Source organism: Phalacrocorax carbo, chromosome 26 (genome assembly GCF_963921805.1).
Source record: "Phalacrocorax carbo chromosome 26, bPhaCar2.1, whole genome shotgun sequence".
Classification (NCBI taxonomy): domain Eukaryota; kingdom Metazoa; phylum Chordata; class Aves; order Suliformes; family Phalacrocoracidae; genus Phalacrocorax; species Phalacrocorax carbo.
In genome coordinates this window covers 512,227-538,328 of record NC_087538.1, presented here as the reverse complement: position 1 = coordinate 538,328, position 26,102 = coordinate 512,227, and the positions used below count along the sequence as shown (strand labels likewise).

Here is a 26,102-nt window from a genome sequence, read left to right as displayed (position 1 = left end):
CAAAACCTCACCCCTGCTCCTGTCCTAAAAGCCCAGGCAAGAGGATACACAGACAGGGATCCCCCCTTCAGGGACTCACCTGGTCTCTTGACTGGCTTTTTGGTGGGGGTGCCCTTCCTTCTCTTCGGAGGGGCAGGGGAATATGGCACCCCCGTGGAGGAGCTGTCCTTATGGAAATGGTCTTTCAGCCCCTTGATGGAGCGGTCGAGCTGAACAGAGCGGAGTTGGAAGCAAACGGCCATGAAATCTAAGGGGACAAGGTAGAAACAAGGCTGTAAGCAAAGAGGGAACACGATATGGCAAAACAAACCTTTCCTGAAGCTCTCTGTGCCCCTAAGGGGACTTACTCGCATTGATGTGGGACCCCAAGTAAGCCTTTCTCCCTCCCAGAGCTTCCCCTATTTTCTTCAGAAACTGCTTCTTCTCCCTCTTCTTCCTTCCCCTGCAGCATTCATTCCAGCCCTCCCACCGCACCCGTTAACTCTGTGCACCCCACCAAGAGCACAGCTCGTGTGGAACTCATGGGAGACATTTGTGGAAGACATTGTCAATTTGACAGTTTCTAGCATGAGAGACTTGACGCACTTCTCGCGATTCAGGGCACTCAGGAACTAAATGAGGTGTTCATCATCTCAAAGCAGAATAAAACTGAGCAACAAAATATGCGCTATGTGCTTGAGCCGCCTTTGATCATCGCAAAATTCTTAAGAAGCTTTTAAAGCTGTCCGTCACGCTTGGTAAGCACAGTAACCCCCACTGAGACATAAATCATTGAGGTGGGGGGTGATTCTAGTAGCTACATGTACGTGGCAGCGCGGGATTCCTCCAACAAGTGCACAAAGTCATTCCCTCATCACCTCATAATAATAAAAAGGTGATCAGGACTTCAAATAGAGCACTGGTACCCAACATCAAGCAGTGAACACAAATTATAGAGCCTGAACATCAAAACATGCTGCTCTGATAGCCTAGAGAATGTGGACATTCATTCGTATACAGAAACTCTTCTCTCTTGGTACAGTCAGTGCCACTGAAAAAGCCCCCAAACCCCATTTCTACTTTGTCACAGGTTACCTCAGACATACAGATATAGAACACAACAGTGCAAGAACTTCTCAGGTATTTTGTCTCTGCTGCGGAAGTATCAAAAATACAAAGTCTGTGCTACCGTTTTGGGTTCTTAAATAATCAACCATCAAAATACGAAGGGACCTTTAGCCAGGCTGTATATCCCCAGGATTACAGACAGCTACCAGACACAGTACTTCAAGTTCGAAGAAAGAACAGCCATAGCCCAGACACTCTGAGGTGCAAGTTTACTTGAGTGACAAACATCAGTGACCTGACAAAGAAGTCACAGAAATGTCAGCAGCGGCACCTTTAGAACAGTGTTTCTTTGTGGAAGCCCAAGCCCTGTGCTCAGGTATCTGCCATACTTAGCCATCACAGCGCCAAAATACTAAATCTGTTACGTGTGCTGTATCGACTGAAAATAGGAGTGGAAACGTCACCTGAAAGCAGTTCCTAGGATTAGGCGCGATTTAGGAGCCCTGTGAAAAAACCCAGAAAGGTCTCAATTGCCAGAATTTGCTTTAAGATAATCTGGAAAATGCTACAGTATTTTAGGGAGTAGTTATTACATTTGAAAACTTGCTGAGATTTCACACACTCATTGATCTGTAGCTGCACTCTACTCATGACGAATCAGACATACAACCACGGATATTGTTGACAAACAACTCATACACCATCCAAAGTGCCCCATGAGCAGAGGGCAGTTCAGAGGCTGCTGTGGAATTTAGGGGCAAAGAGAAAGGCTCATGCTGCCTGCCACTGCTAGAACACCACCGGCCTCGCACTTACAGCCACGCACCTCCCGAAGGGGAGGAAGGACAAGGACGTACTTTACATCACCACACAAGGGTTGCTTCATCCACTTACCTTGAAGAACACACTCCAAGGCCAGTAACGCATTTTGGAAGGCCCCTCCACCACTACAGCCTCCATTCCTCGCTCCCAAACAGGAGCCACTCTAACAGTGGTTTCTGCAATGTTTCCAGCTGAAGGAACAGAAAGCTCATCTGCCTGGTTCATTTTCTGTGTCAGAACAGCAGTGCCATTCTTGCCTTGAACCGCACACAGCTATTTACCTGATCCTTGATGACAGCAGCACCTCTCCTCTCATTTAGGGCAGCATTACAATACCAGGAGAGGGTGCCGCCCAACCAGAAACGGAGCGTGCATCGACAAGACAGCGCTAGGCACACCTATTTCAATTAACCCCGAGAACAAGGCCACGTTTAGAAGCCAACACTGTGGTGTCCAGAATTACTGGGGAGGGCCTGAAAGCACTGCAACAACTACTGCAGCAATACGCCCAAAGCTTGCACGCAGAGCCACATAAATTCAGGGTTTTTTGCTTGCAGATGCTTCATGGGCACCAGGAGGCTGCTGTAGTGTTTGTGCAAGAGACGCTGTAACTCACCAGTGTACTTCATTTATTCAGAGCCAACACTAGAAAGACATGGCAAAACCACAAGCTAACAATGGCTACTCATTGTGGTGGAGAGGCAAATCTTTAAGAAGGCTGGAAAACACGACCGTTCAAATAAGGCCGGTGGAGCTGACATACTACTGGGCTGTATGAATACATGAATGACAGCAACAATCCTGTAGCCAGGATTGCATTTCAATAGCGGTAATTTCAATCACTGCACCTGATTCTCTGTCCTCCGTAAATCTGAGGAACACAGAATACAGAATGACAACCTGGAGCACAGAGACCAGCTTAGGGTAGAAAAGAGATCTTGGAAAGAGAACTACTAACATTTGCTAACATGCGAAACCGATTACTGCGTTTCAAGTTTGGAAAGGATTAACGCTTCCTTCATAATACCTGCACAAACACAATACTGTTTGGGATATTGTTCTTTTGCTCTTGCCTGAAACGGACATTGTCTTTAGGAAACTAGTCGCAATCACTTATGAAGGAAACTGCTTTTTTGCATGGCTCGCCAGCTGGCACCCTTGCTCTTTCCTCTATGGCTAGTACGCAAAAACCCCAGATTTGGGGCAGAAGAATACCTGCCATCTCCTGCCCCCTCTCCCCAAATGCAAGAAATAGTCAAACACTGACAATCAGACCCTTCTGGGATGGGAACAAATTATAAGTTTACACTACAGTGCGTATCTGCCTTTAGCCTAAAAGCAAGAGAAGCAAACACATCGAATAGGGAATCTCTCCAGGTACAGGAAGCAGGATCTGCAACTCGGCGCTCAGAAAAAGCAAGCAGACGGATGACGACACCACAGAACTAGAGTTGCTTTGCAAAACAGCAGCGCACGCGCGTGTGTTAAGTATCAACCGGTCAACTAGCGTTGGAGATGAACGCTTGAACGGTCTAAGAAACACGTGTAAGACTGCATCTGGGGTGCCTCAGTTTGAACGGGACAGCTCGAGGGCACGAATGTGAGGGTGCCTCTGTACCGCTAGACTTTGCGTCCCAGCCTCTCTCCTCGGTTGGCACGGGCCAGTTGCCACATTTGCCCGACAGCTCCCAGCATGGCCACACGGTACCGGTACCGCCAGCGCCAGGTATCCCCACGGCTGGGAGCAGCATTGTCCCCACCCTGGGGCAGAGAGGGGGAGCACAAAAACAACCCCCAAAAGGGCCCCATCCCGCCCCAGTGGTGGGGATGGGGCAGCTCACCCATGGCAGCACCGCAGGGCCGCCTGTACCGGCTGCATCCCTTCCCCTTCGGAAGGAAATTCACCTCCCCACAAAATTCATGCTTGGGAGGGAAACTGTGGGCATGGGAAACCATTGGGATAGGAAACCATCCCAGGGCTGAGAAATCATTGCTGGCATGGGAAGCCATCACTGGGATGAGAAATCATCGTTGGGATGGGAATTCATGGCGGGGATGGGAAACCCTCATCGGGATGAGAAATCAGCACAGAGGACAGAAAATCATCAGCTGGATGGGAAATCATGGTGATGGGCAGTTGCTGAGGCATGACAAATCCAGCCCTGGCAAGGCTGGCTCAGGCAGGTGCTGGCGGAATCATCGCCCTGGGGATGGAACCCCAGAGCACTCTTTGCCCCAAACAAACCCCACACTGACCCACCGCCATGGCAGGTACAGCAGCAGGCTCCTGCTCCTCGTGGTGCTCCGGCCCTCCAGGTAACCCCCCAAGGGGCTCTGCCCACCAATATCTCACCCCACGACCCCTCTTTGCTTCCCCCAACAGAGAGGTTCCCTCTCCGGCTGCCCACGGCATCGCAGGTGCCCAGCATGAGCTTCACCACCCCAGCCATGCCAGCACCGGTCAGTGCCCACGTGCTGCCCTCTGTCCCGGGGCTGGCAGTGTCTGGTGAGCCTGCCCAGCTCCACACCGTCACCCACCAGCTGTCCCAGCCCACCGTCTGGCAGGCGGTGCCAGGGCCCCTGGGGGCCCCGGGGCAGGTGGTGCAGCTCCCCAGCGGGGTGCCACCTCCCCCAGTGGCACAGCTCCCTCACGGGGGTACAGCACCTGCAAGGCATGCAGCTCCCCACTGGGGTGCAGATGCCCATGGGGGTACAGCTCCCTGCTGGGGTGCAGCTCCCGCTGGGGTGCCTCTCCCCCATGGGATGCAGCTCCATGCTGGGTTGCAGCTCCCCCACGGGGTGCAGCTCCCCCACGGGGTGCAGCTCCCCAGTAGGGTGCAGCTCCTCCATGGGGTGCAGCTCCCCCATGGGGTGCAGCTCCCCCATGGGGTGCAGCTCCCCCATGGGGTGCAGCTCCCCACCATGGCTGCTCCCTGTCCCCCTGCCTACGGCTGGGGACAGCAGGTGGTGCCACAGGTGCTGGTGCCCCACCAGCCGAGGGGGATGGGGCCACGGACCCTGGACCAGCAAGAGCCCATGGACCCCACGGGCTCCTGCCCGCTGCGTGCCCCTGACCACACTGGCGACCCACCACCATGCTGCCCCACGGCTCAGCCTTGGGTCCAGGAGCACCCTGTGCTCCACACCCTGCCTGGCAGCGCCCAGAAGCCATCGGAGGGCTTCAAGAAGGAAGTGGTGGCCATCGAGGACAGTGTCCCTGCTGCCAGCCCCCACCAGACCGGCCTGGCTCTGCCGACCTGCAGAACCAGGATGGAGCCTAAAGGTGAGCTCTGGGGGGTGGCAGAGCCCGCGGGCAGCTGCCCTGAGCCAAGGAAAGCTTGCATCACCCCGCGCTTGGGTTGGATCTCTTTGCTTTTTCAGCAGTGGAGACCACCCCGGCAGCCCCAGAGAAGCCCGTCGACCTGCCCGAGCAGGGGCCACAGGCCTTCGCTGAGGCCTGTCCTGAGCTGGCAGAGGACACCATGGCCAGCTTGGTGCTCTCCTGGCTCAACACCTTGGAGAGCGAGGACAGCCTCCCCGATGGGCCTGACAGCCCCAGCCTCGCCGCCTTCCTCCACGAGCTCCCCGACCTCTCCGAGTACGTGGCGGAGGGCGACTGCCCCAAGGAGCCAGCAGCGGCGGCGGGGCTGGGGGACGGCGAGGTCTCTGTCGACGACATCGACGACTTCACCGGCTTCCTCAGCCGGGTCCCTGACTTCTCCGAGTACGTGGCAAAGGGCGGCTGCCCCCATCAGCAACTGGTGGCAGCAGGGCTGGGGGACAGCGAGGACACCGTCCCTAACGGCCTTCCTTTCCCCAACAGCCTCATCAGCGCCGATTTCCTCGATGACCTCCACGACTTCTCCATGTACGCGGCAGATGGCGCCTGCCCCCGGGACCATGCGGTGGTGGCAGGGCTAGGGGACAGTGAGGACACCACCCTGACCACCAGTGTCCCCAGCGTGACTGCCGAGGCCCTTGATGAGCACCCTGACCTCTGTGGGTATGTGGCGGAGGGCGGCTGCCCCAAGGAGCCACTGGTGGCGGTGGGGCTGGTGGATGGCGGGGACACCATCCCCAATGTCCCCGACTTGACAACTTCCCTTAACAAGCTCCCCCACCTCTTGGAGTACAGGGCAGAGGGCGGCTGCGAGGTGGACAAGTTGGCAGCAGTGATGCTGGTGGACAGTGAAAATATCCTCGCCGATCTCCCCGACAGCCTGGACACCACTGCCTCCTGCAGCGAAGACCCTGACCTCCTGGAGTACGAGGCAGAGGGCGGCTGGTGCAAGCGCCGCCTGCAATCGGGGATGCTGGGGGATGCCGACCCCTTCAGGGGTGTGCCGGCCTCCCCCTTGCAAGACACCAAGGGGAACCAGGGCGGGGTGTCGGCAGTCCTCCCCACCTGGCTGCCCTTGGATATCTCCGAGGAGAGCTCTCCGGAGACTGCAGAGGAGACTTCTGAGGACAGACCTGCGGACAGTCCCCAGAACGATCCCCTGCAGGCTCCTCCGGACAGTCCCCTGCTCAGCCCCCTGCAGTCCCCACTACTGACGCCCTTGGCCAGAGCCCAGGTGCACCCCCAGCGTCACCAGCCCCACATGGCCCAGCTGCTGGAGGAGGCGCTGCGGAGGCAGCCCCGGGTGCTTTTGACCCACTTGCCGCTGCCGCCGGGTGTCACCTCCTGCCGGGTGGGGCCCAGCTGGGGAGAGGTGGGCAGCAAGCAGGCAAACCACAAAGGCAGAGCTGCACGGGGATGGCACGGGGCAGGCAGCAGCAGGCTGCAGGCGGGAAGCAGCAAGCGCAGAGCGTCCAACATCAGCAGCGTGCCCGCCAAGCAACCTAGAAACACGGGCAACACCAAGGGGCAAAGGCCCTTCATGCAGCAGAGGGGACAGATTTAAAGCAGCCGTCCCACTCAAACACCACAGCATGGAGGCCTTGAACTGCTGCTCTGGGACTCCCGCCCCACGCCCCACCCCAGCCTTGTGACCCTCAACTGCTCCAGTCCCACAGACCCGTGCTGGAAGCACAAGGAGCAGACAAGAAGCTGCACCTAGGTAGCATGCCACGCTTGCCTACTCAGCGAGTCTAGGCTGCCACCCAGAGAAGGAGCAGATGTTCCCAGGGGGTGGGGGGTAACCTGAGGGTCACAAATGCCCACGGGGATTGAAAGCCAGAAGGGCTAGGACAGTGCGCTGTGCCACCTCCTCTTCCCTGTGGCTCCCCGAGTTCCATCATGCCCCAGAACCTTCCTTTCAAACAGTATATTGGACAGAAGTGCAATACAGCTCCAAGGAGCTTGCTGCTTCTGCGAGCCAGGAGGAGGCCAGAGGCCGCTGGACTCTGTGACCCATACTCACCCCCGGCTTAGAAACGCTGTGCAACCCCCAGCCCCCCACGCTGGAGAAACCACTCACGTAGACAGCCATGTCCTTTGGAGCTCTGCAGATACTGTCTCCAGGGAACGTTGTCCTGAAACGTGGTCCATGGTGACTGCTCTGGGAAGGATTGGCACAGACAGCTTGATGAAGGCTTGATCCCGACTTCCCAGCAAGGGCCAGCACTTTCCCACATGGTTTTCAGGCTGGAAGGAGGAGAAGAAACTACGTTCACATGGAGAAGGGTGCCCTGGCTCTCATTCCTGCTATGAGCATCACAGGATTAAGAACTGATTTGGCCAAGCAGCTCGGCTCTGAACCGCAGACAGTGCCTTCGGTCGGACCCTGCGGGTACCAAACAGAGAAGCAGCCGTGAGAATTCACGGGTCACAAGAGCACGTCAGTGGAGAAGCACTTGCATGGCAGCGAGCTGGGTGCGCTGCCTGAAGAAGCTCTCTGGCCTCTCTCGGTGTGCAGCAACTCGCCAAGAACAAGCAAGGGATGGTGCGGCTGAAAGGCACCTGCCCAGAGCAGGTGGCAACTAGGGTCCCACCTGGACAAGCCTTTCCTGTAAGGAGAAGCCATTGCTCCCCCCATCCAGTCCCACCTCCTCCCACTGGCACCAGCCAACTCTTCAACTTGTGCAGGCGGCTCAGGGGCAGTGCCAGGACAGCCTGCAAACGCAGCGTGAGGCCCTCCAGCAGGGCAGGCTCTCAGCACCCGCTTGTGCTCACTAAGAGCCCCCGTGAGCTCACGCCCGAGACCTCTGCAGGCACCTTTCCCACTCTGCTTCCATGCCATGCTGACAGTTTGCACGATGACTGGGAAGACACAGCATGCAGGACCAAGCGACCCTGTCAGAAGCTTGCACAGAGGACCTGGGGCACTCCGGGGGAGAAAATACTCATTTAAATTAAAAGAGCTGGGTGTTGGCTTTGCAGCGCCTCTCTCTGCCTGCGGGCATTTGCTCAGTGGGGGGGAGGGTGGGGGGTTAACGCATCCCCTGCCCACCCCGCGGGTGGCTGAGCTGGGCTGGGGATGGCTTATGTCCACAAACGGGTATTTTTACATTTAAGATAATATGATTCTATTTTTATAAATAATAGATTTATTTTTTTACAAATAAATATTTTGAAATTATAATATTTGTATTATGTATATGTTTATGTATAATATCATATACATATACACACATACATAGATATGTACCTACGCATCCCACCACAAATCCACAGAGGGAAAGGGGAGGGGGTGTCAGGAGGGACTGGGATGCGGGAGAGGGGTGACATGACCCCGGGGCCCAGGACTCACCGCAGTTCCTGCTCTCTGCACTGCCAGGCACATGGCACAGCTCAGGCACTTCTGTCTCTCTCTGTCTGTCTGTCTGTCTGTCTGTCCCTCCCTCCCTGTGCTGCAGCCCCGCTCACCCGACTGCCTTCCACCTCAGGGCACCCACGGGTGCCTCACAGCTCGCACCCCACGAGGCCGCCCCGAGGCACAGCTCAGGGGGGCCGGAGCGGGGCCCAGGCCCAGCTGGCTGCTGCCAGGACAGGCCCGGGGGCGGCCTGGGGCTGCGGGACAGGCCTCGGTGCAGGGGCTGGGGCCGGGGCAACATGGCCGCCCGGCAGCCCCTGCCCCAGGGCTCCAGCTCCCAGCATGCCCCGGGGCGCGCCTTCCCGCCGCCCGACCCTGCGCGGGCACCGCGCCCCCAGCCCGAGCCAGCCGCCCCCCCGCAGGCCCCACGGCCGCCCCCCCGGGGCTGCGGGACCCGCCGCCACAGAGACCGACAAGGCACCGGGAGCGCGCAGGGACAGAGACGTGGCAGAGGGAGCGGGGCAGGGGGACAGCGGGGAGAGGGGCAGAGGGAAAAGGCAGCGGGGAGAGAGAAAGGGAGAGGCCGGGACGCAGAGCGGGACACAGGGCGAGGGGAGGGCGGGAAACGACCCCGAGAGACTGAGACAGAGGGGCTGTGGGTCAGGGCAAGGAGGCGCAGAAGGGCACAACAGCCGCGGCCTCCAGGGTGGAGACGCAGGAGGAGCAGAAGGGGCCGGGGAGCAGGACGGAGGCCCCGAGAGCAGCAGGGCCGGCCGAGCGGGGGATACAGGCGGGAGAGAGGGGACAGGCGGCAGCACAGAGGGGAAACAGGCGGCCAGGACACGGCGACAGAGAAAGGAGAAGGCCAGGGAGCGGGGGAGAGGTGTAGGGAAAGGAGACCATAGCAACAGGCTGTAGGACAGACAGGGAGGAGTTAGAAAATACAGGCACGGAGTCAGACAGGGAAAGAGAGAAAGCAAAAACCAGTGATGGGAGATGGGAAGAGAGTAAAAGTAGCAGTTCTGGGTAACTGCCCCATTTCCTGATCACTGCCCAGGAACTGCTTGCACCGTATCCGATCGTCGCTCATGGGCCCTTCCCTGAGCCCCTCTGACCGTACGCCGGCAGCGTGGCGTTATAACCGTGCCAGGAGCTCTCCAGCACTCCCTGACCACGACCACCAAAGACCTCTCTCTAACAAACCACCAAGTGCCTCCTCTTCATAAGCGAGCCACCAAACGCACACACAAGCACTGCTCTCTGCCAGGAGAGCCCTCACTAGCAGTTTAAATTAGCAATCAAGACTGGCAAGCACGCTTGACAGCAACACTCAGTTCCAGGATGACAAGACATGTAGATAAAATCTAGCCACTGCTTCACACCAGGAAAGTGATAAATGTCGGTCTTTTGCGTTACGCTGACATGAATGTTAGTAACGGGAGATAAAGGAACTGACCGGCCTCCAGCTGCGTATCAGTGACAGCTGCTTCCAGCTGGTTCTTTGACTCAAGGCTTACCTGGCCCACGGAACTGCTGGATCCTGCGGAGATGAGCATGCCGTTCTCGTCCTTTAGGAAGCTCCTCTGAGACCAATAGGCTGGATCAGAAGCAAAGGCTTTGCTGTGCCCTGGATTCCTAGGGTCACTCACGCCTGTGCTGTCGCTGTTCACAGAAGTCACACACCTGCTTCCCGCATCCTTCTCTCCCTGCCTATTAACATTACAACTGCAGCGTCAAACTACCAGCAATCAGGCTTTCACTAATAACTCATGGTCTAGTCTGGGTTTAAACCAAGTTCATCCGCAAGGCACAGCTTCATCTCCTAAGCACACTAGAGAAGATGCTGAGGTGGGAAGGCTTGTAGCTGTGGCTCATCTAGCCTAACCCACAGCCCAGGAGTTAATGACGTATGCCGCACTTTAGCTTTCGTCGTGCAGAACAATCCCTAGAGTCACACTGATGCAGCCTGCTTGATTTCTGGGTGCAACAAGCCCTCAAATACCAGATGTGTGGTTTCCTAAGCACAACTCTGCTGGATCGGTCAGTTCCAAAACTTAAAAAGCTCAACTCGCCCCAAAAATGTTAACTTGCGCCCCTCTCCTGGTTTGGAATATCCAGACAGCGAAGCACCACGGAAGCCTTGTTCACCAGGCAGTTGCCGGACAAACCCCGTTGTGACACAGAGCAGCAAGTCAACAGGAGCACAGGCTGCACAAAGTCAGTGCTTGGCAGCAACCTCATCCAGAGCAGGAACTCCACTGGCAGAAAACCTCTTCAGCTTCCGCTGGACTTAGGAAGGGACTTCTTCAAGCCTCTTTCCTCCACGGCTACCCCAGCAAGCAGCAGTGGGGCAGCAGTGGGGCAGCGCTGCCCGGCTCCCCTCCTGCAGCACTGACAAGCAACACAGCAGGCACGGTGCAAAAATCAGCCTCCACCAATGGCCCCGAGCGATCCGCATCAGAGATTCAGAAGAAGGAACGGCGCAACGAAACCACCAACAGAAACACACTGGTTACTACCAGGGCGGAGCAGCCGGCATGGTGTGTGCTATCCTAAAGCACTCTGAGCATGAGGGACACAGTTTCCCCTCAAACACAGCAAGTGAAATCCACCTGAGGTGGCACCCCAGCGCCTCTCAAGGGAGGCCAGCCGTGCGGCCGTGTAGCCGAAACAACCAGCCAGAGAGCGCAGCGTGACCACAGCAGTGCCCAGCGCCTTACGAGACGCACTGCTGGCGCTGCTGCAGGGACAGGGCTTGTGTCCACCGGAACAGAGGCTGCTGTCAGCCCAGCGGCAGCCGCCAAACCCAAAAGAACCCTTACACCTGGCAGCATTGCCCCAGTCCGGGAACAAACCCTAAATCCAGAGGCGCCCCACACCTGGCTGCACCCACCAGACCTAGCAGCAGGCACCTGACACAGCAACGCCCCCAAATCCTCAAGTTTCCCCCAAAATTGGCAGCAACCAGCAGACCCAGACACACCCCCCAAAACCTGTCGGCGACCTCCAAACCCACAAACACCCCCAGACCCAGGGGCACACCTTAAACCTGCCAAGAGTCCCCCAAGCCCACAAGGAACCGCCAAATGCAGAAACAGCCCCAAACCGGGCACCTTTCCCCACACCAGGCAGCACCCCCGAAACCTTGCGGCACTGCCGGCCCCAGCGGGGTGCAGCCGCCCCAAGCCTGGTGGGGGGAGGCCAGGCCGTGGCAGGGCGGCGGGTGAACAGAGTAGGCCTCCGTGCCATGGAAGCAGGTTCAGCAATGGCTGAAACACCGCTTTGGTTACAAATCCAAAACTCGGCACCGTATGGGCTGCGAGGAAGAAAATTAACTCCATCCCAGCCCGAACCAGAACAGACGCTGTCTCCGTTACGGCTTGATAGCAGCTTTCTGCCGCTCTGTCGTTTATTGACACCGTGGGCATCCACACCCCTGCTTGCCCCGATAGGAAGTTTGGCCCCAAACTGCTGAATCCCTGGTTTTGCTGCTGTTACAACGCGGACAATTGTGCTACTGACCTCTATTTATTGCTGTGCCATTCTGCTGAAATTTACGCTTGACCCCTGAAGCTGTTGCTCAGGAGTGTGTTACAGAATCATAGAAACACAGAATGCTCTGAGTTGGAAGGGACCCACAAGGATCATCAAGTCCGGGATCATCCTGTCCCTGCACAGGACAACCCCAAATTCACACCACGTCTCTGAGGGGGTTGGCCAAGTGCTTCTTGAACATCGCCAGGCTTGGCGCCATGACTGCCTCCTGGGGAGCCTGTTCCAGGGCTCCACCACCCTCTGGGTGAAGAGCCTTTCCCTAATAGCCAACGTAAACCTCCCCTGGCACATCTCCCTGCCATTCCCTCAGGCCTATCGTGGGTCACCAGAGAGAAGGGATCAGTGCCTGCCCCTCTTCCTGCCCTTGTGAGGAAGCTGCAGACCGTGATGAGGTCTCCCCTTAGTCTCCTCTTCTCCAGGCTGAACAAACCAAGGGACTTTAGCTGCTCCTTGTACAGCTTCTCCTCTAAACCCTTCACCAACTCCATGGCCCTCCTCCGGACACTCTCTAGTAACTTTATATCCTTGATGTACTGCGGCAACCAAAACTGCACCCAGCGCTCTAGGTGAGGCCGCACCAGCGCACAGCAGAGCAGGACAATCCCCTCTCTGCATGGCTGCAATGCAGGGCTTGATGCACCCCAAGACATGGCTGGCCCTCCTGGCTGCCAGGGCACGCTCTTGCCTCGTGTTTAACTTGCCGTCAACCAGAACCCCCAGGTCCCTCCCTGCAGAGCTGCTCTCCGGCCTCTCATTCCCCAAGTCATTTACAAAGAGATTAAAGAGTACCGGCCCCAAGATGGATCCCTGTGGAACCCCGCTAGTGACTGGCCACCAGCCCCATGTAACCCCACTGACGAGAACCCTTTGAGCCCGACCCCCCAGCCAATTGCTCACCCACCGCATTACGCGTTTATCCAGCTGTGTGCTGGACATTTTGCCCAGGAGGAGACTGTGAGGGACAGTATCAAAAGCTTTACTGAAATCCAGAAAGATCACATCAGCTGGCTTCTCTTGGCCAACTAGGTCCGTGACCTTGTCATCCAAGGAAAACATATTTGTTGTCACTCCCCTATAGGCCCTCGCATTCACCGTCGCTCCCCAAATCCATATCCTGGCGGGACTGCCCCAGGCCCTTGCAGGCGGGCTGGAGAAATGGGCTTGGGGGGCGAGGGGGTGGTTGCCGTTTCTCCGGGGCCCGGAGGGTGCTGGGCCGGTCCCGCAACACCTGGCTGGCTGAGTTGGACAGCCATTTGGGCCGGGGCGGAGGCGGGCGGGCCGGGCGGCCGTCCGGGCTGGTGGAGGCTGGTTCCCCGCCGGTGCTCCGTGGCTGGTGGGCCGCTTTTCCAGGCACATGTGACGGCTGCTGGTGTTGGGTCCAGCTCTTGGAGGTGCTGGGGTGGGCAGTCCAGGTGTCCGGGTGTGAGGGGCAGCTGCTGGTGTCGGGCCGGGCTCTCGAAGCTGCGGCGAGGCGCCTGCGGAGAGAGGAGGCTGCTGAGGCCCCGCCACGGCTGCGGTGCTGGGTGGGTGGCGGGGCAGAGCTGCGCGCCCCATGGCATGCGGGCACCCGGCTGCACGTGGGAGCTGTGGGCACAGAGAGCTCTGTGCAGAAAACGGGGCACCCCGCGCCCCTCGGCTGGGGCTCTGCTCCCATGAGCTGAGAGCTGGGAAGGTTGCTCACCACAGCCTGGCTTGCTGGGATACCCTGGCCAAGGTGAACCTCTGGAAATTACAGCATCACCTCACAGGGTGATTTCTGCTGCTGGGTTCCCTGGCAGGGAGATGTCGCTACTGCAATTCTCACTTTCTGCGGCAACGTCATCCCTCTTTGTTTTCCTGCCTGACTTTGCTCTGCCTACGTCTGTTGCTGGGTCTGCTCTTGTCCAGGCAGGGTCACTTTTAACTAATACTTGCAACAGTAAGGACACGTTTCAGAAAAGAGGGCCCATGGGTTGAGAGGACAGTTAAAACATCTCACAGCAGAAACCTCAGTCCTGTTTGGCCAGTAACTAACTCGGCACGCCAGAATACCCTACCTCAAAATGCTTCGTGGCTAACAGCAGCCATCTAACGCAGCAGTTTGGCTGCACCTGCCCCCCGCCACCAACTCACCGCCTTCTCTTCCTCCACAGGCGGATCACACAACAGAAAACCATCCCAAGCAATATGGAGCCCACGACCGCCACGGAGCCTTCTATGCAGTACTTCTGGAAAGCTTTTGGATCCATAGCATTTCTGTTTCTCGTGCTATCCACGCCTGGAGGAATGATTCTGTGTGTTAGTGTGTCCTGCACACTACTGCTCATCTCGCAGGAGGCCTGACATTGCCAGGAGATGCTCATTCTCGCTTTGGTAGCATCTCTGAGCCACGGAACATCCTGGGGCTGCGACATTTCCTTGGCTTCAGGAGAAGCAAAGGAAGCTCCCAAGGTCGTTGCAAATCAACACACTCTGGAGCCTCTCTTTCTCCTCGCAGCTTTGCTTACACTCTGGCATGGCCATAATCCAGTTTCCCCAGTGTCACGGGTTTGCTCCCCCTTCTTGGTGATCCTTCACGTCTGCACACACTTTCCTTTGTGCTCACCCACCTCCGCTTTGCAAGGCTTGCTAGAGCTGCTGCCTGGGGGCTCGCTCTGACCCTTTGGGAACACTCACGAGGCCATCAGCAGAGGGTTAGGAGCGAGTGTGTCTCTGGCACGCTGACGGCAATAACCTTCACACCCCAGAGATGGGAGTCACCCTCTCAGAGCTGCTCCTGCCTTCTTCAGAACACTTGCTCTCTACTAAGAGTTTGGCTGCTGACATGGTGTGCAGTAGCGAGAACTCCGGGAAGAGCCTGCAGACACGCAGCGATTTTGACCTGTGGCCCTGGATGACCAAAGGACAGCAATTACCTGGCACCTCCACTGACTGAATTGCCCCTCTTCTGTCATCAGAGACGGGCACCGCGTGACTGCCTCCTTCCTGAAGCGCCTCATTCTCCGCAGTCTCACGGTCCATCTCTTTAGAAAGAAAGCGGGTCAGTTTAATTAGGCATAATTAGATGTAAACAGACAGCAAATCCCAACCTGCTGAAAGGCTAGGGGATTGCATGCGATCTTGTTCACATTCCACTGAGTGCATTTCGGGCAAAGGGCAGGACGATGGTACATGACTCCCTTCAGAGAGGGCAGGAAGGTGCCGTAGCAGGTTCAGCCATGGAAAGAGCCCTTCTGAGAAGCACGTCCCACCGTGCCAACTCCATCGCACGGTAAGGCTATCAGGCACACGTGGTGGGCTGAACCGCAAGCTCTTGCAACCATGTTCTGGGCACTTTCCCATGTGGCGGTGAAGAGCCCACAGTCCCCCAAGACACGAGGAAAACCACAGCCAAGGTATCTAAAACACAACTGGAAACAGACAGCCAAACCATGCGAGACTGAATTCGCAGCCCCTCATTTTAGCTGCCTTCAAGGTGGGCGTCCCGCCTCAAGCTGCCCGCCCAGCTCCCACCTGTCCCTGACTCCAGGGGGTCACTCAGAGTCCTCGGCCATCAAGGAGAACAGCGGGGCTGGACCGGCTGTGAAGCTGGGGCTGCTCCCATCCTGGCCAGGGGCTGCCTGCAGCGCAGGCAAAGCCTGCCGGTCTCAGCCACCCCAAGATGCCTGCGCACCCTCTCTGCTGGCCAAGGGCACTCTCCCCTCCGGTGACTGGCAGGGTGCCGGCCCTCTCGCGGCTTGTCAGGAATCAGCTCCTCGGCAAGTCCCTCACGCATTCAAGGCGTGAGCGCTGCCCATCCCTGACAGCTGGATACCAACCTCTGCCCAGTCCAGCTCTGACCGCTAGGGGTATAACTGGGGCAGCAGCTCTCCCTGGGGCTCAGCTTGAACCACAACTGGCAGCAGAGGCTCTGGGCCACTCTGTGGCTCACCAGCGCCTGCAAGGCGTGAAACTGAGAGTCACCGCAGTGAGGCTCTGATCAATCCCTTCCTGCTGCGTAGCTACGGCCGGGCCAGACAGGCATCAAACCCTCAGCTTCCCAAGTCTTCTGCTTAAGAGTGATATATACCCACCAAGCGCTGCCTTGTCCAGGTCCTTCAGGATTTCCTTCAGGACTTCTGATGACCGCTGGGAAGATTTGCCTCTTTCAGCTTCATACTTCGCTCTTTGGGGACCTTAACAGAAAGTAGCCAGTTAAACTTCTCTCTGATAAAATACTGAAACAGAGTGCTTAGTCTGTGCAGCCAGTCAAGACTGACTACTCACCCCTGCGATGCCAGGGGAGCTCCAGCGCGGGATGCAGCCCAGAAGCTGGAAACGCCCTCCCTGTACCCACACCTGCAACCAAACCCCCACAAGAAGTTCCCATCACACATTGGGATATTCACTGTCAGAACTGAAGAGGAGAACGTATGAGGGGATCGTGTAACCACGTGGCACACACGGCCTATATTGTCACGCCTGCAAGAGATGTCTCGCTCACATCTGGGCTCTGAGCTGGCAGCTCTCCAAGGAAGTCAAAAGCCATGACGTACCCATGCGATATCCCAGCGTGTCAGCCCGGGAACCCAGACGGGAAGCTGGATATCCATCGCCTCCAGCCATGTCTGTAAACACAGGACAGAGAAGCTCCCATGAACTATTTTAAGGCACTCCTTCAGTTCTGAACAGCAGTGAATGCAGTTCAAACGCAGGCTTGCTCCATGGCACTCGTCCCTCCCTTCCCCTCAAGAGCATCGTGCCCCGGGCTGTGGGCTGGGGCTCTGTGTCCCATGGGGACCTGGGTTCACCCAAGGAGAGCACTGCAGGGCTAGAGCAGGAATGCTCCCACCTTCCCAAGCGGGCATCTCCCAAGGACAGAGGTGCCTGAAGCTGCAAGCCAGGACCCAGCCAGGAGCGGCAGAGCCACGGCTCCCAGCACGACTGTCACCAGCCTGGAGGAGAAGCGCTCCCACGGGCTATTGCCTGGCCTCTGCAGAGCCACTCCGGCCCCAGCGTGCAGGCTGGGGGAAGGCTGCCCTGGGGCAGGGAGGCACAGGGCCAGCTCCAGCAGCAGCTTCTCACCCCGTGGCACTGCTCCTGACTCCACCGTTCACCTGGAAAATGCCCCTGCAGTGGCCACGCACCCCTGCGCCTCCCCGGGGAGCGTCTGCCTCCAGCTGCCCGTGGACCTGCCCACGACTCACCTGCCCGAGCCTGGCCCTGCTGCTCTCCCAGCCCTGCCCCACCACCACCCCAGCCCCGCTGTCACCCCGAGCAGCCGTGGGCGCTGTGCCACGCTGCCAGGGTTGGGGCTGGACCTTGCCTGCCCACCTACCTAATCCCCACGCTCGCCACGGAGCAGCCCCGACCTGCCAGGCTTGCAGGGCCATCAGGAGCAGGATAAATAGGTGGGTGGGGGCCGCGGCCCCCCGCGCCTGCACCATGCTGCTGCCGCTGCTGCCACAGCTGGCACTGCTGGAGCGGTGCCTGCGGCACAGCACTGCACAACACGGCGTGGCACAGCGGGGTCTGTGACCTCACAACACATCCACGCCCCCACGGACACGCCCTGGGCACCCGCCGTGTCATCTGACGTGCTCCGACAAGATCTTTCTGAGTCAGACTCCACGTGGGCCTTAATGGGATCCGCTGCCTTCAGCCAGCACAAATTCAGCTGTTTTCCAAAGGTGTTCCTCCCCTTCGTTGACAGGCCGCACAGCTTAACCTCTTTCTCTTTACATGCCCATACTGTTAACCTTGACCTTGGTTTTACTTCTTCCTAATTTATTGGCCAACCCAGCCTTTTGAAAATTCAATTTTCCAAGAAAGCAACAAAGTCAGTACTTTGGGATTTTAAAAAAGCAAGCAGCACATTTTGTGCTGTGTCTATAGTATGTAAATATTGTGTGAATATATTTCAAAAACACCTGTCTCTGTCTTTGAGATGAGAAGGATGCTTAGGGAGAGTTCTTTATCCTTTTGGCTTTCTGGGTTAAGAAACTGATTCACTAATTAAGCATCAATTAGTTTTGATTTAAGTAAAACACAGCCTGTCTTCTCGAGGGCTGCTTCGGGAACGTACTGGTCCAAGAGACTGAAAGATTAGCATGGAGGGTGAGCCACCGATGGCCGATATGTGTCACAGTACAGTACTTAAATCATCGTTTTTTCCATAGCTCACCCTTTCTGTTCTCTCAAAACGTGAGGCACCTGAGCAGCACCAACCTGACACAGCTGATGCTGTGACCCCGTGCCTCAGGTCACCTCCAGGCAGTAACAACTTCACAGCAAGACCCAATTTCAAGGAAAAGGCTCACCTCTGCAGAACTGCCCGTGCCGCACAGACCCTCGGGTGAGCTCATCTTCCCCAAGGGCCTGAATGGTCACCTCGGGAAACTGCAGCAGGCTGCTCGTTACCTGAGCCGCGAGGTCTCGCATTCTTCACTCTAAATAAAGAAAAACGTGCAAAAAGAGACTCCTGACAGCCAGAGACATTTCTGAGACTGACAGAAGTTTCATCAGGTTGCCGTGAATAACCTCCCGTCCACCTCCTGCAGCTCTTCTCCTGAACAAAACGGCGCTCAGGGCAGCTTTGGATCTCACAGCAGAGCAAAGGGAGAATCCTTTGCCCTTCAGATGCCTACGAGGTCACCAACAAAAAGGGACGCCGGGGTATCGACAGGATAAATCACAGGGGAAAAAAGCCCAATACACTGAGGTCAAGACTACTCACACAGGTTAGTACGATGCGATCTGAGACAAATCACAAGGGCATTCAAGGGCAGCGCTGACAAGGAAATACAAGTTATACAGATGGGCCTGCTGTGGAGAAAGGTTATGCTCTGAAGGCCGGGCAGTGGAATCGGCTGCACTTCCAGCCCCAGGCACGGGAACTCTTTGAGAACATGTTCCAGTACCTTCTGCCAGCAGGAAAAGCACGGGCGCGTGACACACGGGACGCGGCCGTCAGGGTCCCGCACTAGGCACAGGGCAACGTTTTGATGGAAGTGCTTCATGATCACTCATAGAATATGTTCTACTAGTAGCAAGGTGGTTGTAAGAAAAAGAGTGAGCAAGTCTCTTGCAGCAGGGCAGCTAAGAGCAGTCAGGAAACCTCCTCACCTGCCGTGAGCCGCCCCGAGTCACCCTGCCTTTGCCGCTGCCTCCCGCGACAGGCCAAGAGCACAGAACTTTGTGTGGCCAAACTGCAAGTCACGCTTTAAGGACTTAAACTAACTGGGGAGACCGGAGTTTAACAGCAAACCACTCACCGCCCCAAACTCCCCACCAAGCCAGAAATCCTTCGTCTCTGGTGGAAAGCTCACACCCTGACACAGAGCAGTCCTGTCTACAGCGCACATCAGATGTGCTTCTCCGACCAGTGCCACTGGCAAGAACCATCAGGTAAGGAACCCTCCGACATCTGGACCCTTCAGGTGACTTTAAAGTTAGTCGTGCTGCCGTTATTAGCAGCGGACAAAAGCATGTGAAACTGCCGGCGCATCAGGCGCGCCCAGGTTCCCCGAGTGAGCCAACGGGCATCTGAAACATTTTTTTTCTAGGCATTTGCTTGGCAATATGGAACCAGGGAGGTAAAACCTATAATAAATTATGAGCAATATATATACTGATCTGGTTACCAGGATGATGTACTTGCATCATTCCGCTAAGTTAAACCAAGGATGACTGGGAAATCAAAGCAGTGGGAAAAGAGAGAGAGACCGGTTAAAGGCGTGAAGCCTCTCCTTTAACAGACAGGTCCAACACTAACTGCGTTTCTGCTCTCTTTGAAAACACTGACTACAACCACATTCCTATTTCTGTCAGCAGTCAGATTAGTGTAAATCGCCACAGGCTTACTCCATGCTCAGGAGTAAACCAGAATCCAGCCTCCCAGCTGGATCCTATCCCACAGCGGGCTGGGCACAAGCGGCCAAAATGACCATTCTCCTTCACCCTGGGAACTTAGGACTCCCATGGTTATTCTCCAACACGACTATTCCTGCATGCAGGAGCTGCAGTCCCTCTCCAACGCGGCCAAGCTAGCAAAAGCTCCTCAGGTCACTCCTGAAAGTGTGCTCTCTTGCACACTGCTTGGCGTACCTGGACAGGCGGGCGCAGGCGCCGAGTGTCTCAGGGCAGAGCGCACACGCAGCCGTCCCGACAGAGGCAGAGCCCAGGGAAGACAACGTTCCCAGCGCTCCCACAGCGCCGGCCCCTCGCAGCACCAGTTCCAGAGTCACGGAGTCACAAGGGAGAGAAAGGCCTTCCGGAATCCCTGGGGGCAGCTGGTCCAGCCCCTGCGCAGGCAGGGTCCCCCAGAGCAGGCTGCCCAGGGCCAGGGCCCGGCGGCTGCTGAACCCCCAGTGCTCAAACACACCCCTTGCAAACAGCCGCCCGACGAGGGGAGCTGCGGAAACGTTGGCAGCCCACGCGACAGGCCCCGGGGTTTGGGCACTCGCTCCCACCAACTGAAGTATCCTCTCCTCCACACCAGTAAAACACCACCCCACCAGCAGGGGCTTGTCACCATTCTTCCTCCAAAGCTCTCTCTCTCCAAAACTCTTGCTGAAACAAGCTTTCATTTATTATTCTTGGTTTGATTCCCTCACTCACACAAATTTTCTGACACAAGAGAAAGCCCTTTATGGAGTGCATGGGATTTACAATCACAAACACCTCTGTGTTCGGTTTTCAGAGAGAGCCCCTTACTTTTTCAGGGAACTCAGCTTTTGGAGGCAAGGACCTACTCTTCGGGGATGCCTGAAAAACGCCAACAGCACAAAAGCAAAGGAGAGAATTTAAAAGCTTAGATCCACAACGGGTTCCTTGTTCTGAAAAATCAGGCTTTGAATCTGTGCCATCAGGAGGCTTTCCATCTGCTCACAGCCATGTGGATCCTTCTACCCATGCAGCAGCCTGAGATCACGGGGATGATCTCAGTGGCAGTGGTTAGCTACCTGGGGACAACAGATGCTTCTGACACTCCCTGGGTACTGATCCAGCCTCGCACAGCCTGGAGCTGGTCTGTCCCGTTGGCCTCATCACGGACAGTATGGCCAAGCAAACGACAGCACGTGCTTTGCTGACACCGCGCGTCTTTGCAACGTAGGAATCCCAATAAGCCCCTCTGATGAAGCACATATTTGAGACGGACACAGCTTACAGAGAAGCTGCCGCCAAAACAAACTAGCAATTTCTGATAACCAGGATGGAGGGAAGACATTCATCGCCTACAACAGGGAAATACTTTTCAGCAACCTCCAGCTTTTACATGCAATTTTGCCACTGATTTGTCACATAGAGCAGAAAAAGTCACTCGCTCAACCTCCCTGAGCCACAGCTCACCCACTCACAAAAGACTTCAAAGGCCCACGTAGCACTGCCTCTAGCTGAGTGTTAGGGGGCGGTTGGGGTTTAATCTGACCAGCACCGTCTCTCAGGCTCTCTCAGTCTCACCGTCACGCTTTAACATCGGCCGTGGACACGCAAGCAAGCTTCGGCTGGTTGGTTCTGTCGGTCTAATCACTGCCAGGAGTCACCAGGGAGGCAGAGGCCTGCCCAGTACGGATGAACCCCGCAAAGCACCAGCTGCACTGAGCGCGTGGGGGGGCAAAATTTAAAAAACAAAAGGAAAATACCAGTCCCGAGCGCGCTGTATTTCTGCACGCACCTGTACCTCTGGCTGTAAAGTTTCCCAGGACCTGGTCGGAATGCCTCGCCTTGCAGCTGTGCAGCCCCGAGCCATCGCATGACACACTGATGATCTTCAACAGCTTCTGCCCAGTACGAGCTCTGCTGGGAGGTGCAATCCCGATACCGTCTTTAAACCAGAAAACAGGCACAGAAGAGCCGTGGCTGTCACAGGAAAGTTCAATGGTGTCTGCGCTCCCAAACACCAGCTCTCCCAGAAAGGCGCTCTCGTTCCTCAAGTATTCTGCAACGGGAGAAAGAAATGGAAATGAGTAAATCAGAGCAGGCGTCAGAGGACGAAAGGGCATTTCAAAAATCAACAGATCTTCTATTTGCCCTGCTGACGCTTCCACGTGCCCAGAGCTCCCCCTTGCCCGGGGGAAGCCTTGCCTGCAGCCAGGCAGGCCGTACTGCGGCCAGGCAGCCGGGCACACTACAGTCAGGGCTCTGGCTGACCTGCAAGGGTGGCTTCGAACCTGCAGCGACCAAAACACGGCCCCCCCGCCAGGTGCGTCACAACAACCAGCACAGACCTCTGGGGGGGTCACCCCAACACCCAGGGGTGCACGGGGGGCTGATCTGGCAGCGAGGAGCGTGTGCTGAAAAGGGCACGGTTCAGCCTCTGGATCTCCGTTTCTTGATTTCTGTGAGTCTGTCCACAACCCCCGTGGGACCCAGCATGGAGGGGATACAAGGAGCAGGAATGGGGATAAACCCGATGGCTCAGGTGGCTCTGGGTGGCCCAAAGGCAGCCTCCGTGGGCTGAAGGAAACAAGGGGGAAGGCCGGACAGCAGGCGCAGGTTGCAATAGCTAAAGTAAATGAACCCACCGCTAGCTCCCTGCTGGAGTCACTCTCCGGGCAGCAGCACCAAAGACTGAGCACGAAAGCTGAAATCCCTCTTTCTTCACTCTACCTACCAGCTGCGGCAGTTTGTTCCACCAGTGACGACAGGGAACCCTGCCACGGGCTGGAGGATTTTGTTTCACCATAGGCTAATGACGCAAAGAAAGGTTCAGGCTCACGAGTCTCCCCAGGGAGGAACGTGGGGCGTGTTGGAGGTGTCGTTCTTGGGCCTCATGGTCTTCAGGCTCATTTGAGTGACAGAAGCTCACTTCTGACACTCAATGGTTTATTCATCCTGTACCCCAGTTTAATAGAGAAGAATTAGCCCTCGACACCTGCCCTCAGCCCAGCCGGGTCAGCGGCCATAAGCCTGCTTATGCCCCTAAGGCAGAACCATTTCTGGGCTGGTGCAAGATGGATCACGGAGGATCCCATTCCAGCACACAGGCACTGGGGTGTCGTGACTGCATCATTATCAAGCAAAAAGTCATTCAAACCAGAGCGGTCGGAACCTAGTCCTGTGATCCAAACCTAGGAGGCCCGAGCTGATCCCTGACGGGAATCAGACACGGAGAGGTAACCCTCACTTTGCAGCTGAAGCAGAGCCATAGATTACAATTTGACTATGAAACCAACGCAGTTACAGCAGCTCTGGATTCCTCAGCATGTGGCATTGGCTTCAAGCTGCTCTTCGGCCACTGAGCGAAGGAGCTGGAGCAGGTTAGGACAGAAGAATGGATTGCTTCTCTCTTCGCCTCATGCAAATTTTTATTCTGGTGCAAATGTAAGCATTAAAAATACAAAAATGTTTCCATCAGTAGCCTTGCAGGGTGGCCATAAAGAATCCTGGGGGCCTGAAAACGTCGTATTTCATGGGAGGTATCGCCTTGCACAAGGAGTCACATTTTAACTACTAAGTTTACTAAAGGCTTTACTCAGCTCAATCTCACAGGGTTTTCTGCTTTTGGTATTACAGAAACCTCCTGGTCCTTCAAGCCAAGGGGCAGATGCTTTAGGGGTAAGCACACCACGAATACCACGTTCACCACAGGACTAAGCGCCCTTCTTCACACATCCAGGGATCTAAATCATACCCACGGCACTTGGCAGCCCGAGCTGGGAGCAGGTTGGAAAGGGGCACCTGGACACTCAGCTCGGCTGCAGAGAAAGAGCACCTTTTTTTCTTTTTTTTTTTAACAAGCTCACCAGGTAAACAGCCCAAAGAGGGGCAAGCAGTAAACTGATAAGCTCTGCAGGAGGGTAAGGAAAAGAAGTCAGCGCATAACAAAGAATCTGATGGCATTTCGGCATCGTAGGTGCCTTCAGACCTGGTTTTAGCCCAGCGTTTGCTCAGGAAACTGAACTGTAAATCCGACAGCACCCCCTGCACATAGCGTTGGATACCAAATGTCACTCCTACGTGGAGAGGGGATGAAGGGAGAGAGGGGCCTGGGCCATGCCAACGCCCCCAGGGCCTGCGAGGCCCCCCCAGTCTCTTCCCAGGACAGCTGCTCTCGGTGGCTGAGCCCCCGGCGGGGTCTGGGCAGACGGAGGTGCTGTGGGAGCGTGACAGTGACAGGCCTGGACACTGAGAGCGCCGCTCACCGTGCTGTATTTCAGCCGCTTGCCTGGAAAAGGGCAGCCGCTCACCCTCCCTGAGCTGCCGGCAGGGCTTTGGTTCTCATCCCTGCCAGCTCTGGGTATTAAGGGCGTCAGCAAATAGAAAGCTCCGGGAAGGGAACGGTTATAAAGGGGAAAAGGAGAACACACACATTGGCAGTGAGAGCATCCCTGCGTGAAGGGCAGCGCACGCTCCGCGCTTGAGGGGGAAGGAGAACTTTGGGGCTAAGATGTGGCTTATGGCACAGCAGTCCTCAAAGAAATGCAGCTGTGTTGCGCAGGCTTGACTACTCTACGTACACAGATATTTGTACAGTAAGAAAGCGGCTGAGACACAGCCCAGGGATGTAGCTTCTGCTGCACAGCACTACAGCCGGGGCTCTCTTACGGTGGCCACCGCGGTGACAACGTGGCATCAGCAAGTCTGCGCTTAATCGGCTCTGTGCTCCCCAGCCCCACGGCAGTGTGCCGCACCAGAGGTTAATAACGGGGAAACCTCAAAACCTCCCGCCCAAGGGAAAGCTGCAAACCTTGAAGTCCTTCAGGCAGGAGCGTCTCAATAGCCCTTTGGTTTCCTGCTGTAAAGGGCTTCCCAGTGTTAGAAGCTTTTAGTTTTCCTCCACATGAAAAGCAGTTCAAAACCGTAAAGGGCTGAGCTGACTTGATCCCAGATGCAGACCTTCACACCTCCCAGCAACCTTAAAACTCCCCGGGGCCAGATCTCCCCCTGCCAGAATTACCTCTTACCTACTTGGCCCTTAACCTTGGCCGTCCTGGCCGGTTTTCTCAGCCCGCTACACGAAACCACATGTTGTCATCCTTTTCTGACAGCAGCACGTTGTCTGTTGTTTCGGTCACATTAATGATTGCCGAGGGACTAAAACACAGATCGACAGATACGCTGATTCGTACCCTCCATGTCCCCAGAATATAACAACATCCCTGGTTGATTAAGTTCATCACTTTGGTTACAGCATGACTATTAGCGCTACTTGATGGCGTGACTTGGTTTCCTATCCCTTTGCTCCTTAAGCTCAGGGGTTAAGCTAGCCTGAGAGTGCTGTAGGAAAGCATCAGCCTTTAGGCAACGTTGAGAGCAGCTTTTCAGAATGAAGCTACAGTATTTAGCGGCAAAGAACAAGTCCATAAAATTACTGAAAGATTTCTGAGCCGTTAGGTGACTGCCAGCCTTCTTTTTAAGCTAGCTCCAAATGTCACGCTCATTGAGCTGATCTTACACTTTGTGAGTTAACTGATGGATGTGTCAGGTCAGCTGTTCGTTATCGCTAACGAAAACACATTTTGTCAAATACTTGATCAGCAGGGGGTGAATTTGATCTGGTGCTTGTATAAAAGACTCACCCCACGTGCATGGCATAACCTGAAGACAGCATGTTGATCCAAGTCTTGTGGCACATACCAAAGTATGTAGGTTTTTAAATAATCAGGAAATCCGGAAATACAAGTGCAAATTATGAGAAGCAGATGGGTTTGTTTCCTTTTGAGGAATAATGGCACAGGCGTTGTTCTCTGGAATAAAGAGAACTACTTCACGGGATAAGAAATGTGTTTGTGCAGATGCGAACAAAAATCAATCAACAACCCACTGCTGGGGGTGTGTGTGTGTGTATTTCCCCCCAACAGAGACATGGAAGGCTGGCAATTTAGTACAGTGCGACAATGAAGTATTGTCATGGTTTCAGCTGGGATAGAGTTAATTTTCTTCACTCTAGCTGGTGTAGTGCTGTGCTTTGAAATTAGCATGGAAAAAAAACCTGTTGAGATAACACACAGATGTTTGGGCTGTTGCTGGGCAGCGCTGATACTAGTCAAGGACATGTCCAGCCTCCCATGCTCTGCTGGG

At 55.9% G+C, this 26,102-nt stretch overlaps 1 protein-coding gene and 1 long non-coding RNA gene across 2 annotated transcripts; both read right to left on the bottom strand.

Annotated features, from left to right (window-relative positions):
- Window positions 1–9,976: 9,976 nt before the first annotated feature.
- On the bottom strand, window positions 9,977–17,101 carry LOC135317452 (uncharacterized). The gene is made up of 6 exons (XM_064473744.1): window positions 16,634–17,101; window positions 16,172–16,273; window positions 15,014–15,121; window positions 13,029–13,594; window positions 12,550–12,652; window positions 9,977–10,104 (listed from the first exon to the last, which is right to left on the bottom strand). The coding sequence occupies exons 1-6, from the start codon at window positions 16,701–16,703 to the stop codon at window positions 9,977–9,979; spliced, it is 1,077 nt and encodes a 358-aa protein (XP_064329814.1). The 5' UTR covers window positions 16,704–17,101.
- Window positions 17,102–18,454: 1,353 nt separating this feature from the next.
- Window positions 18,455–25,686, bottom strand: LOC135317532 (uncharacterized). The gene is made up of 4 exons (XR_010376358.1): window positions 25,601–25,686; window positions 24,986–25,115; window positions 21,754–22,017; window positions 18,455–18,526 (listed from the first exon to the last, which is right to left on the bottom strand). It is a non-coding gene; the product is annotated as an uncharacterized LOC135317532 (long non-coding RNA).
- Window positions 25,687–26,102: the final 416 nt, after the last annotated feature.